The following is a 15139-nucleotide window of genomic DNA, read 5'->3' as shown; positions in this document are numbered from 1 at the left end:
CTTCTTGATATGTGGTCTTTGCTCTTATCCCATATTATGAGGGAAATTTTCAATAAACAGACTTGTACTACTTTGAAACTTCACTGAATGTATGGTCCAGCCTGATATTTTCTTGTTCGTTTTCTGTTGTGATCCGTGTCCAACGAGTAACGACTCCGGAATTTCTTCTTAAAGGAAATTATGAAACTTGGTTTTGTTCCTTTTTTCTAAGATTGTGGAAAGTGTGTTGATTTGGAAATAAATTTTGAGGACAAGCAAAACTCTGAATCTATAAATTCTGATGAAATGAATCCACCCCAAAAGATAATAAACGTGGATCCAAAACTCTAAGAGCTTTTTTCTCTTTCAATCATCTATCTTTTAATGTTGAAAAGAACGAACAGGATTCTCAATCCAAAGGTGCATGAAATCCGTCGTTTATTACAATGCCTTGAACTATCTACTTTAGTTCATTCAAATATAAAGTTTTGAATTTAAGCCAATTGTATTTTACCAGGCAGGATAGGATCAAGAAGAAGGGTCATTCTAGTTAATAATAGCTATTTCCTAGAGCGAGAAAAGAAATGAAAAAGGCATGATAAAATCCGTTACTAAATTAATCAAGATCTTGAAAAGGTAAGATTATCGAATAAATTTTGTCAACACCTTTCCACACCTCCTTGTTCATAAAGTGTCGTTTTCGCCCAAGAACCAGAGGAATCTGAAAATATATTTTTTTCTACTGAGAAAGGGCCTTTGTAAACATTGAAATTTATCTGAATGTACTGTTCATCTAAACCCAACATTTTTTGTAAGTTCTTGTTAATCGACTTCTTAATCCATAGACCCCGTGCACATCTAAAAACTGATGAAACATTAATTAATTTCTCGGGTGATTTTACATCGGTTTATAGCTTTCTACAAGGGTTTAGACAATGAGATTGTTCATCAGATTCTCATTTTTAGTATTTTTTGATTGTCTATAGTACCAATTAGTAGCAAAAATGTGAATTAATTTCATAAAAAACTTAAGATTTCAATCAAAAAACTAAAATAAAAAGTTGTTCTGGATCCCCCGACCAATTATTTTGCCCTTGGTTTCAAATGAAAGGGAAAAGTCCATACTTTCATATCCCGAAGTTTTGCAGATGCCGAATTTTTTGGAATAAAGTTGTTCAACAAAGACACCGTGGGCCCTACTTATCGATTAGGGTCTGCCATGGGAGAGTTCTAAGAGCAAAACGGAGGTATCTTGCCTGCACTGCTTCTATTCTGTTGATCCAAATGTTCGTATAAGGACATTAAATGGCTGCTGAAGCTTCCAGGACAGATCGAACTATTGAAAAATAGAGTGCCCGTAAACATTATGGATCAGTGAATTCTTTGGCAATTCTTATAATGAAGCGAGATTTCTATTTGCCTGTGCTATAACATGAGAGTAATGATTTCTGAATGTCAGTTGTGAGTCCAGGAGTACTCCGAGGTCTCTGATAACTGTCATTCTCTCTAGCGATTCCCAAGAGATGGTGTAGCTCCAGAGTATTGGATTTTTTCTGTGAGTAAAAGATATTATGGAACATTTGGCCACGCTGAGAGCCAGCAAGTTGCCACTACACCAATTACAAAAAGCATCTAAGTGTCGCTGTAGTGCCACGCAATCTTCTATTGACCGCACAATGAGAAATAGTTTGAGATCATCAGCGTATATAAGTTTACACCCTGGAGGTATAACATAGCAAACGTCATTGAAGCACAACGAAAAAAGCCACGGTCCTAGACTGCTCCCTTGAGGCACTTCCGACAAGTTAATGAAGCTGTATGATTCGCTATTTCCTAATTTTACAGATAGAGAACGATTTACGAGATATGATTTAAGCCACCCTGTGAAATTTGACGAAGCGTCCAGCCGCTTTATCTTTGCCAGTAGAAGAGAGTGATCTACACGATCGAATGCAGCCTTGAGATCCGTGTATACAGTATCGACCTGATATCCAACTTCAATATTTTTAATACAAAGTGAAATGAATTGGGCTAGATTGGTAGTTGTCGATCTGCCTGAAAAAGCCATTGATCCTTCGATATGTATGCTTTGGTCTCACGAAACAGCACGTTTCCTACTAATATCTCAAATAACTTTGATCCAGCGCAGAGTGAGGTTATGCCACGATAGTTCGCAACATTTTACTTATCACCTTTTTTAAAAACGGAAAACATAACTGATTTTTTCCAACACACGGGAAACGCCGATTGCAACAGTGATTGATTGAAAATTAGCCTTAAAGGCGTACACAATGCGCTTGCGCATCTTTTCAGTATAATGGAAGGAATACCATCTGGTCCTGCTGATGTTGAAGACTTTAGCTTTCTCATGGCAGTTAAAATGTTTTCGTCAGTAAATTGGATATTACCTACATTAATTATATCTTGAGGGACATTCTGAAGGCCATATTCCACCTGAGTGGAGTTAGCCGAGTCCTTTTTAAACACACTCGAGAAATGTTGAGCGAATAGGTCACAGATGCCGCTTGGAGTGCTTGATGTTTCACTTGCAAGGAACATACTGGAAGGAAGCCCATTTTCTTTGCGTTTTCCGTTAACGAAAGACCAAAACTGCTTTGGATTTTGTTTCAGGTTTGATTGGGTTTGTGCTACGTGTCTTGAATAGAGGAACCGATTATATGTCTTGTAACTGTTGCTAGCTTGAATAAACTCTCGTTTTGTAATGGGGTTTCGTCGGCTGGTGTAATGCCGAAGCGCAGCTGCTCGCAATCTTTTCAGCTTACGTAGCTCACGATTGCACCATGCCGGTTTTGGTAGGGGACGTGGTGCGGGAACTGTTATTCTGAATAGCTGTTTCAGGACCAGTGAAAGTTTTTCTACGGCAACATCTACATAGATCGCGGAATTTAACAAAGTCTCCCAAGCAATTGCCTGTAGTGAATTTTAAAGCCTAGAGAAATCAGTCTTCGAAAAGTTGAACTCCCTGACATTTGACATTTTGACAGAATTTCGTCAAAAATAACCAACTGGGGACAAATCTGCGTTACTAGAAGAGGAAGATGATATGCGTCACAGGCAACTAATGGCTCAAGGGCTTCTGAAACGGCTCAGTTAATAGAAGTTTCTTCATTTACGAACAGGAGATCCAGGGTTCGATTACGTCTGATATTTACGGTACACATTTGCAGTATGTTCAATATAGACATTCCGTCCAATAAGGCAATACTCGCTCTCGAAAAGATAGATTCAGAAGAATCTGGAAAGGCATAATCGGAGGGTGTATTCTTCCAAAGAAGTCCTGGCTGATTATAGTCACCAAACAGTAGATGAGCCATGTTGGGTTGAATGGAAGTTGCGATGTCAAGTGCTGAGTCTATGTGCTTCTGAATAATATCTATATCACTTGCGGAATCGGGGGGAATGTATACTACGCCTACACAAATATTAATATCGCGCCCGCGAATATCTACCCATAGTTGTTCGAGATCGTTACTATCCGTTTTATGTTTGGACGAGAGCCGGTTGGACACTGCAATCAGCACACCACCACCACGTTTTTTCCCTGTACTGTCTGGATCGCGATCTTTACGGTAAACCGTGTACCTTGGGCCGAATAACTGGATCGAATAGATTTGATCATTCAGCCATGTTGCGGTTAGAATAACGACATCATATTCGGCCTCTGAAACAGCGACGAACAACTCGTCAATTTTTGTGCGTAGTCCTCTCACGTTCTGGTAGTAGATACTATGTTGTTCCTCCAGATAGTGTCCTGATGGTTGAGCGGTAGAAAGACGAGCGGCGATGGTGGTGGCGTCTGGCTGTAATAGGGGTGGATTTTCAGCGGGAGCAGCATCTGTATGTCCTACTTCGGAAGAACATATACATTCATTGCATTTACCTGTGTAAACAAAAGCAGACTCTTCAAATTGCTCTAATTGTTTTAGACTGCTGTTATCTTACCGGAGCAGATCGTAGTCTCTGCTTTCAGATTTCGTTGACAACATGCAGGCGTCGGTGATAGAATCAAACTGATTGTAAACGGTGGTAAACTGCAATTGTGGATCGGATTTAGGGTGCGCAGAATCTATAGTAGCTTCGGGAGGACATATACCCTCCTTATTTTTACCTGACCGGAGAAGGTCACTACCATCGCTTCATGTTCCGTGGCAAGAAGATGGTCATCAGTGACGGAGTTAAGCTGATCACGTCCGTTGGTAAGCTGCAATTGTAGATCTGACCGGGAAGGGTCGCTGCCAAGTTCCGTGGCAAGCAGATGGGCGTCGGTGATGGATTCTAGCTGATTGTGCCCATCGGCAAGCTGCAATTGTAGGGGTGGCCGGGAAAGGTCGCTGCCATAGCATACAAGTTCCTTAGAAAACAGATGAACGTCGTTGATGGAATCAGTCTGATTGCACCCGTCGGAAAGATGCAATTGTGGATCTGACCAGATGAGGTCGCCATCGTTGCTGCTTCGTTGTTCTAACCAAGATTCATTCTCCGATGGCGTCGCTGCCACAGAAGAAACTGATAGACATAAACCGGATCCGTTGTCAGGAAGGAATGTCAGAGATTTAAAATCATGGTTGCTGTGGTTGATTTGTCGTTTGACCGGAGGGATTATAAAATGATGCTGAGAGTTTCTAATGAAGAAAAAATTGCAAAATTGCAAAATAATCTACTGGATTCTTCCGGGCGAATTACCTGAACAAAGACCCGGAATTTGCCTCCAAAAACCGGTGTGGCAACCCTAAATAGAAGGTTGAGAAGTTTTCCTTTTCTTTCTAATTACTTTTGCGAATAATCCACCAGTTGCGAAGACAGGAAATTCAATAAATCAAAACAATCGATTTCATATTGACGAAATTTGAAGACAACCTCATGACTTCTAATCAAATCATTATTTTTTTACCCCTAGCAAGTCTGATCTTATTTTTTTTTCGATTATAGAAATTTTAACCTTAGGGCCATTCGCCTGTTTAAAAAATTCTCCATTGCTATGTGCGGGGTTGGGAATCCAACCCAGGCGAGCTGCGAACATGGAAGTCGATGTACTAACTACGCTATCCCCGCCCTGGTCTGATCTTCTAATTTGGTATAAATACATATATTTGATATCAAATATGGAGTAGTTTATATTTTGGCTATTCTAGTTACAGTATACACAAGATATTGATTTTTTTGTTGAAAGTATTGGGCAACATTTTGGCTTCTGTTAAAAATTCGGGCCCCCTTCAAAACTCTGGGTCCGGGGGAGACACCCCGTCCCCATCTCCTCTCGGCGGACCTGTATTCTACTACAAAATTAAATAATAATTCGTTACTCAATAAATTACAACTGTAGCTGATGCAATAAATTATTTCATCCTCTGATTGAAAGTGTGGAAAACTCTTCTTGTTAAGCGGCTTTAGTGGTTATGTTTCTGACATTGCACACCCATCTTATTGTATATCAGTGACATTCTACAATTTACCATTATGATACATGCATTACAACTTGGGGCGATCTTGTCCATATTTCTTTACTGTTGTCTCCCTTTTGGTTCAGTTGCCGCCGAAATTTATAAATGTACCGAATTAAGGACTATTTATTACTCTCTAGCCCAATAGCTGAATTTGGCAGAAATAATAAAAGCCGCAATGTACCATGCAAAACAATACGAATATGTTTAAAACAAGTTTATTCCTTATGACCTGTACTATCAACATCGTTTCTAATTAACGCACTGGATCGTTTTACAGCCCATTCCACCAAGCAAAAACATATGGTGCCACATACGCTAGACACTAGAAGTATTGCGAGCTGCACTCGGAGCCCGAAATATGACGAGTAGACGAAGCTGACAGCCGCTGCAACTGACTAAAATTGATAGAAAAAAGATTAAGTATAATGGATGGAAGAAACCGGATTATGAAAGCACACAGGCTTTTGAGGAACATAATTGGCTGGAGTTAAAAGTATCTTTATGCAAAAAAGCATCTTTTGGCGATTTTTCTTTTTTTTTTTAATTGATCATAGTATGCTAAAACATTTATACGAAAAGAGATAGGCATCTTTTCTCTGTCACTTATCGATTTATGGAACATTTTCTATGACAAACTAATTATATTCAAATTTTCAAGCCTAACATTTTTGTTTCTGATTTCTCGCGATTCCAAAGGCCAGAAAAATTCTTTATTGTGACAAATTACCCAACTTTGCTGAAGATACCAAATAACTATTGCTTTATTGAAAAGAGTTTTGACAGATTTTGTGCTTATTTTTTTTGTTTTTAACATGTATAACTTTGCTATGGTCAAAAACTGTATTTATATGATACTATATTCTGAAAGTTCTGTATTTTTCTTCAAAACGGTGATAAATACGTTTGTCCGTTAGCATCCGTTCAGCATTTACATACTGTTGAAATCTTTGTGTCTTGCCTTCCCGAAGTCGCGTGGATGGCTTACTGATCAAGTAGGCACCGGTGTCAAAGACGCATTCGCTTGATGTTCTGAGTAGTGCGTGCTCAGTGTACTAGCGCCTGTGCCGAAAAGTTAACATCGATATTAAAAGATATCCCGAAACTAAAATTCACACGATAAACAGGAACGGGATTAAATTATACATCACCTGTTAGAATATCGGTCTTAACCTTCCGGCAGATGCTCTAGTACACTGGGTACGCGCCACTCAGAAAATCAACCGAATACGTATTTCAACACAAGCTACTTGTTCAGTAAGCCATTCATGCGACTTCACCCGTAATTTCTGAACGGGTGCTTATGGACAAATGTATTTATCACCGTTTTGAAGGAACAATCCAGGAAGCTTTCAGAATAATGTATGATATAAATAATGTTTCTATTTTCATAGTACAACTATAAACGTTCAAATACAGGGAAGTATTAACACAAAATCTGTCACAACTCTTGTCAAATAAGCCACAGCGATTTGGTCTCTTCGACAAAGTTGTGTATTTTTTTGCAATAAAATATGCTTCTAAACATTGTAATCGCGAGAAATCAGAAACAAAAATGTTAGACTTAAACATTTGAATTTAAGGAATTAGTCAAAGAAAACGTCCCATAAATCGATAACAACAGCGAAAAGCTATCTTTAGAAGAATTTATGCAAATTTTCTCTTTTACAAATTTATTGAAAACGCTCATGGGCTATCTCTTTCCGTTTAAAAATTAGATTTTTCATAACTATACTATACTATGATCAATAACTTAGAAAAAGAATATCACCAAAAGATGGCGCTTTTTATACGCATAAACATTGTAGATCATGACAATTCGTAAATATGGATCCTTTTGGCTGCATCCAAATAAATTGCTCAAAGGCATGTTTTGAACCACTGTGAAATATGGTACTTACCTGCGTAAATTTGAATATTGAAAACGCCTCTGCTGAATTTTTGGCAAAAACTCCTCCCAACATAGAATACATCTGGGTGTTGTAACAAGCATCGCCCAAACCAAGCATAAAAGAGCATAAAATGGCGACATATACCAAAGGTGGGTGGAAATAGGATACCTCATCTGTGTCCCCAAAAGGAGAACTATCAGGCAAGTTCATGAATATCAGAAAGAAGCTAGCAACATGTATGATAAGTCCAGCGATAACAATTGGATCACGACCCCATTTGGCCGTTTGCTTGCCCAGCAAACCAAACACCACTCCACCGAGCACCTCTCCTACGCCAAGAAATATACCGTTGAGACCTACAAGTTGTTTAGCCTGCTCGCCGATCGCCCTAGTAAATCCAATACAGGCTCCATAAACACCGCTGAAGAATGATAAAATCAAACCTGCAACACATAAAAGAAAAATAAAAGGGACAGGGTGATTTGCCATTGCATTACTCGGTATAATCTATTCTTAATATATTGATAGCAACATGGTAGCTAGCAATAAATTTCAGTTATTTGGCAACTATTAATCGCTTGGGAAGCCGTGGAAAGGAGAACAAAATTCAGTATGAGCGAAACTCGATTATTTTGATTGCAAACTTCAATTTTTAATTGACTTCAGCTACAATCTCTGGAAGAGGCGACATTTTCTAAAAAAATGCTTATTGGAAGTACAGCCTAACTAGAACTCTTTTGACATTAAAAATGTCTTACTCCACTATCTGGGGCTAGGTGTCATTCTAAAATCTAAACTATCTCCCATGTAACGAAACTATGTAAGGTTTGCACGCTTATAACTCCGATATTACTAGATGGATTTTAATCATTCATACACCAACCGATTCAGAAACACCTAACTTAAATATTGGTAATAATTTAATATCTCCCCAATAAAAGTAGACTTTTAAAAATTGGTAAAATTGAAAAGTTCACGAAAAACGGGAAAATTACCATTCGTGAGGCAGATTTCTCAGACACAGCCGTCAAAAGAGGGCAGCTTAGTTGCTCAATGAAACACGAAAAGTCATAAATAGAAGCAACGCATGTCCGTTTAAATCAGTTGTTGCTCTTATCCCACACGAGCAACGTCGTCTCCGGGCGATGCAATAAGCGCTATCGATTTTCGGTAACGTTGGCATTTGCACACACTCGCACCTAAGTGACTAAACCATATACGGTTAGTTTATAAATAGAGGTGACGCGTACCCGTTTGAATCAGTTTTTGTTCTTATGTCGAACGGGTAAGATCATGGCTGCAGCGTCTGGGCACTACAATAAGCGGTAGACGCTATGCATTTTCGGCAGCGGTGGCCGTGTGCGGATTTGTAGGGTACCAGCATGGTGTCACAGAATGATTTGCAAAGTGGGTGGGCGGGGTGGTTTGGATTTAATTCAATACGGTGTGTGCTGCTTAAGAGTGTTGCGTTTGAAAAAAATATATTTATTTTTATGCATGCGTGTGCGTTGTAACTTGTTAATCCATGTTTACGGCGCTTTGTAGTTGCGTAGGGTAAAGAGCCTATTGGTTTTCATGTTTCATATTTCGGTTATATGTTTTTTATCAGTAAGGCATCTGACAACGTGCTTCTGTAGTTATTGCACTGTTCAGCAGCGTAGTATTTTATATAGGAGGTTTTTTACGCGGATTTTGAAATTTACGCGGTTTTCATTAACGCGTTTTTTTTAAATTTACGCGGTTTTTATTTACACGGCCTGTATCCCCTGCGTGAAAAATCTGAGTGTAATTGCATCGGAAACAATCACATTCCCAGCAGAACTTTTTGTTTTCTAATTTCAAACACTTTTGTTTCGTACTGCACACAACGGAAAATTTTAAAACAGAACTTACCGTCCCAGCAGCAGTTGAAGCGGGTGTTCTTTTTCGATTCAAATTCAAGCCATGTCTTAAGCGTTACTGGACTTAAAATTGTTTTCCCAGTTTATCCAGTCAGAATATCTGTCCTACACTATCTATTTAAAACATAGTTCTAATTGGGTTTTTAAGTATACAACAAATAGAACGGTTGGGTATACTAATTTAAATTTTAAAATAAATCTGTTTTAAATTATGAAACAAACCGCTGTACTGAAGATATAATTATGTCAGTTCTATTACCACATAAAACACCTATATAACATAAAACGCTGCAGAATTGGTTTAATAATACAATGTTTACACTACAGAGTTATAACACATTTTAATAATTAGCAACAAGAAAAATGTCACCAAGATAGCATAAAAACCCGTTTTAACTGGTAGTGCGAACGTTGCATAACAATGTAATTTATCAAATAATTTCATTTTTCCACCACTAATCGTTCAAGAAATACTTACACTTAAGATTGTTTACTTAAGTTCATTAGTACATTATTGAAAATTTAAATGGAAAATGAAATTTCATATTTTATGGAGAATCTGTATATTTCCGTTCGCGGGCGTGGGTTTCCTCATCACAGCTCTCAATATGGAACTTTTCTTTTGAATATATTTTCTGGACAGACCAGCCTATTTTTACTAGATGGATCAGCCAAATAATGCCAATCACCTAGTGAGATACTTGATTAATTAATAGATTACCGTTAAAAGACCTTCAATAAATTATGTTTTAATGGGGAGGGTATATAGCAAATTGTAACATATGAAAACAGGCGAGTGAATAAGAACGTGTGTCGATATGTGTGATAGATAAAAAAGCTATATTTTTAATGTCACCGTGGTCGTGTCCTGTACACAAACCTTTAATTTTTCTTGCGGGACATCACGCAGGACCAGAAGTTTGCTTTGAACCACAATTTTTTTGGAGCTAGCTTCAATCCGGCGATAGCTAAGTTAATTTCGGATTCTGATGAAAGGAAGTCGAAACGCCTCTCCAATAACGAATTTAGCCATAGGGCATGATCCATAAATGACGTAGTAGTTTTTGAGTGATTTTTATCACCCCCTTCCCCCATCGTAGCATTTCGTCACAAACTTCTACTTCTATATACCCCCTGGTAATTACGTAGCTTGACGGTAACACTCACCCCCCCCCCCCTCGTTGTCCCCGTAAAAAATCAAAAACGATGTTAGTTAGGTGAAACGGGTAAGATTGTCGTGGCATCAGGTCATCCTCTATTCCTCTTTACAAAAGCTACGTAGCATGACATGACCCCCTACCCCCCTGTCGTCACACACCATCACAAAATACATAACTCCCCCCTCCCCCATACAATGCTACGTCATTTATGGATGGCCCCTAGTCAAGATCTGCCAAGTGTGCAAACAATTTTTCATCGGTCGAGCTTTTTCTGTAATTTTTTTTATGGGTTCACAACGGTAAATAATAAATCAAAATTGAACAGTTTTTCGAATTTCGTATTATTTCCAGAGTAATGGCAATTTACTTTTTGCCTTTCTCAATAGAAAAGTATTGCAATTGCTCTTTAACGGAGGTCCGGAGGGCCGAGTGACATATACCATTCGATTCAGTTCGTCGAGTTCGGCAAATGTCTGTGCGTGTGTTTTTTTACAATGCAGAAGACCTTTACGTCCTAGCCCAGTACACGTGCTATCGGTAGGTGTCCAAGCTACCACACGGGGTGTACTGGGGGCGTGTCGGGCTCGAATGGTGACCAGCCATTAATACCGACTAAACTCCATTGGGCTCCGCCATCGTTCCCCCCAGGAACTACCTCTCGGTATTACTTCTGGGGGATGGCTGTACTTAACGTACTCATTCACTCTCACTCACGCGTTCATACGTCCTGTATGAGGCTTACTTGGGTGCTCTCTCTCTATCGCACCTTGATTCACTCTCAAATACTCCACATGAGGCTGACTTTTGTGCTCACCTTTTACGTTCCTTGCGAGGCTGACTTGTGTGCTCACCTTACTCATTCCTTGCTAGGCTTACTTTTGTGCTCGCCTCACCCATATCATGTGAGGCTGACTTGGGTGCTCACCCTACCACCTGGTTCACTCTCGATCGTGCCACTCTATTATACCTCTTTCACTCCCCCTGGCATTCCATGTGGGACATTTTTCTTAGGCCCCACTTCTGACATACCATGCGAGGCTGACCTTTTTCATTCCTTGCTAGGCTTACTTTTGTGCTAGACTCTACCATACCATGTGAAGCTGACTTTTGTGCTCACCCTTAACATGCCGTGTGAGGCTGACTTGGATGCTCACCCTTTCACTCCTCTGCCACGCCATGAGGCATCGATAGCTAAGTCCCAACATACTACGCTACGACCCTCCCATCTTGGCATGAGGCAGTCCACTTATACGCCTATGCACTCGCTCTTCGGTCTTGCTTCGGAGTGGCTGGGTTTACCCCTTACGCGGTTGCCAGTCGCTGCGCCAAACCTGCCTCAGCATGAGCAAACCATTCACTCCCTTTTTTGCGCTCGGCCTTTTTCGCTCCAACTAACCAATCACTAGTTAGCCGTGCCCGTCGTCTGTTGCTCGGTTCGCCAGATTACCTGTAGCCTACAGTTAATCTGGGTGGTAGCAGCCGAGACTGCGTTCCACTTCTCCACCGATTTACACTTCCGCTGAATAAGGGTATCAGGGGTTGTGTCCCAGCCACAGACGTCAAGCATTGCTCTTCTTTCGACGTTGAACCGAGGACATACGAACAGTATGTGTTCGGCAGTTTCGTCTACACCTGGGCAGTCCGGGTAGGCTGGGACCTCCGCGTGCCCGAACCTGTGGAGGTACTGTCGGAAGCAGATATGGCCTGACAGGAATTGTGTCAGGTGGAAGTGAACTTCCCCATGGGGTCTTCCCACCCAGCTCGATATGCTAGGTATCAGCCAGTGGGTCCACCTACCTTTGGAGGAGTTATCCCACTCACGCTGCCATCTGGCGACCGAGGTCACCCTGGTGCGCTCGCGGGCTCCTCTATTTCCACGTAGCTCGAAACTCTCCTCATCTTCCCGAATGATCAGCCCGACTGGCATCATGCTCGCTATCACGCATCGTGTGATACCGTGCGGTAGGCAGATATTACTCTGAGGCACATCACGCGGTAGGTGCTCTCCAGTTTCTGTAGGTAACTGGTTACCCTCAGTGCTCTCGACCATGACGGGCCACCGTACCTGAGGCGGCAACGCCTGCCAGTAACCTACGTCTACTGGCGCACACCTTTGAGCTGTTGGACATCATCCTCGATAGAGCCGCAACAGCAGTCGACGCTCTCTTGCATGTATAGTCGACGTGGCTGCCGAAGGTCAGCTTGTCGTCTATAATCCGAGAGACTTCAGACTCCGTTGTGAAGTGATCGCGACTTCTCCCACATGGATAACTGCATGTTGTGCCGACTTGCGGTTGTTGACGATAACTACCTCCGTCTTATGATAAGCGAGCTCCAGGCCTCTCGCGCTCATCCATTCCTTCACCGTGTTGATCGCGTGTTCTGCGGTTAGTTCTACCTCAGGAATTGACTCCCCGTAGACCCCCAAGAGAGAACTTCAGCCTCAGAATCCCGTCATACATGAGGTTCCATAGCACCGGGCCTAGGATCGAGCCCTGCGGGACTCCGGCGGTAATCGGAACCCTTTTCTGACCGGCATCGGTTTCGTATAACAGTACGCGGTTCTGGAAGTAACTTTTCAGGATCAGGAGGTGTAACGAGAGCGCGATGGCATCCCAGCTTGCGCTGTTGAATGCGTTCTTCACGTCAAGTGTCACTAACGCACAGTATCGAATGCCTCGCCTTTTTCGTTGGATCGCTATCTCGGCAGTATTTATCACTGAGTTGAGAGCGTCCACTGAAGACTTACCCTTCCGAAAGCCAAACTGGTTGCTTGACAGACCGTCCGTACCTTCTGCGTACGGAGTTAGCCTGTTGAGGATAATCCTCTCAAGCAATTTTCCAGTCCTGTCGATCAGACAGATTGGTCTGTACGCCGATGGGTCGCTTGGCGGCTTCCCGGGCTTCGGCAACAGCACCAATTTCTGCCTTTTCCATCTATCGGGGAAACGGCACTCGCAGCCTTAAGAGCGTTGTTTGGAACTCCATCCGGCCCTGGACCTTTATTCATTGCTAGGGATTTAGCCACTGCGACTAGTTCTTCATTCGTCACTGGAGTCACCATTTCGGCCGTGCCCGCACTGTCTCGTAGTGCAGGTGGTCAGGGGCTTGTGGCTCGAGACGAGAAGAGTACTTTGATAATCGTCGCCAACCGGTCCGGAGACCGCTCTGGGGGTGAAGAGCCCCCTTTGGTCTTGGCCATCACAATCCTGTAGGCGTCACCACACGGATTCGCGTTGGCACTCTCACACAAGTTGTCGAAACACGCTCTCTTGCAGCTTTTAATGGCCCTGTTAGTGGCCAATTTCGCAGCTCGAAACACTTCACGGCGGTTCTCTCTTGCATCCTCGGTGCGAGCTCTTTGCATCCTACGTCTAGCGCTGAGGCAGGCTGATCGTAGAGCTGCAATCTCCTATCCACTGAAGGCGGCTGGGGTATGCTAGTTGGACATACCGACCAGACGATCTTCAGCTTACCTTTCTTGGTTACCTTTTTGGCATCCGCCTTCAGTAGCCTGAGGTAGGCTACTTGGGTGCCAGAGGGCCCCCCTCTAAAACGCACTGAGGCCCGCTAGATTGTCACGTCGCATTGCTCCTTGACGGCTGCGACGACATCTTCTGCGGTCGTGAACTCGTCCAGATGCTTGCACTGGAGAGTCATTTCCGCCCCTAGCGACCTGACCTGGGCGCCTTCACCAAGGACCTCTTGGGCCAAGGCCTTGAACACCGCACTAGATTGTGCGCCTCGCTTCAGCACCAGAAACATTTCTCCTGTGTTGGTGCGTCTCACGCTACGCACGTCTTGCCCAAGGGCCGAGAGGCTTTCGGCCGCCGTCATCGACTTTAGGACGTCGGCATATTTGTCCTTGTCGGTTTTTAACCACAAGGCCTCGCCTCTGTCCTTGGCCTTCTTCGCGGGCCGCGGTGCCTCCGATGTCGGTACCGGCTTCTTCTTGGTGACCAGCGTCCAGGGGTGTACGCCCACCTACCCCGGTTGCGCCGGGTTGCTGGTACCATCACTCTGCCCAGCGAGGTCACTCTCGTCCTCACTTACCTCGACCAAACGGCGTTTGGCCTTAACAGTTGCACGCCGTGTGGTGTCGGTTTTTGCACCCTCGTCTGGTGACTTCCTAGGGCGCTTCGCGTTCGACGCCGTCTTGCGATTGCCCTTGCCTTTGCCCTTCGAGGGGAACTCGGCCGCCGCTTCGAGCGACATGGCTGCTCCATAGAAGTTGAAGGCCACTGTCTGGGTACCTATGTCGACCTTCTCTCTTCCCTCCCTTTTGGAGGCCACTGTCTGGGTTTCTCTGTCAGACTTCTCCCGACATTCCACCCTCTTGGCGTAAGCCTGCTGTTCCTGTCTTGCGACACGAACAGCTTTCCGGAGTACCAGGAGGCTCTGCTTCAGCTCCTTGCTTATATTTTGCTTTGCTCTAGTGAACTCGATTATTGATTATTATTGCTGGGGGGTCACTGGTGCTATCAGATGCAGCACACGTCGCTCCAGTACTCTCCACACGGGGGGGGGGGGGGGAGACCTCGCCAAACCACCTCTAGCAAACGGGTTTGGCACCTCCGTTTGTTTATTGTTTTGACATTAAAAATGTCTTACTCCACTATCTGGGGCTAGGTGTCATTCTAAAATCTAAACTATCTCCCATGTAACGAAACTATGTAAGGTTTGCACGCTTATAACTCCGATATTACTAGATGGATTTTAATCATTCATACACCAACCGATTCAGA

The 15139-nt window shown here is 42.8% G+C and overlaps 1 protein-coding gene across 4 annotated transcripts in view; it reads right to left on the bottom strand.

Moving 5' to 3' along the window:
• Positions 1 to 5622: 5622 nt before the first annotated feature.
• Positions 5623 to 15139, bottom strand: part of LOC131687251 (UNC93-like protein MFSD11) — a 157065-nt gene continuing 147548 nt past the window's right edge. For 3 of the 4 annotated variants that reach the window (XM_058971346.1, XM_058971454.1, XM_058971510.1), the window contains 2 exons: positions 7343 to 7776; positions 5623 to 5839 (listed from right to left, as the gene is read on the bottom strand). In XM_058971346.1, coding sequence (XP_058827329.1) covers positions 5660 to 5839; positions 7343 to 7776 — 614 coding nt within the window. In that variant the 3' untranslated portion in view covers positions 5623 to 5659. The remainder of the gene's footprint in view (positions 5840 to 7342; positions 7777 to 15139) is intronic. The other variant, XM_058971398.1, reaches the window with a different exon arrangement.

This window comes from Topomyia yanbarensis, chromosome 1, assembly GCF_030247195.1.
Source record: "Topomyia yanbarensis strain Yona2022 chromosome 1, ASM3024719v1, whole genome shotgun sequence".
NCBI classification, from domain to species: domain Eukaryota; kingdom Metazoa; phylum Arthropoda; class Insecta; order Diptera; family Culicidae; genus Topomyia; species Topomyia yanbarensis.
This window is presented reverse-complemented; position numbering and strand designations above follow the sequence as displayed.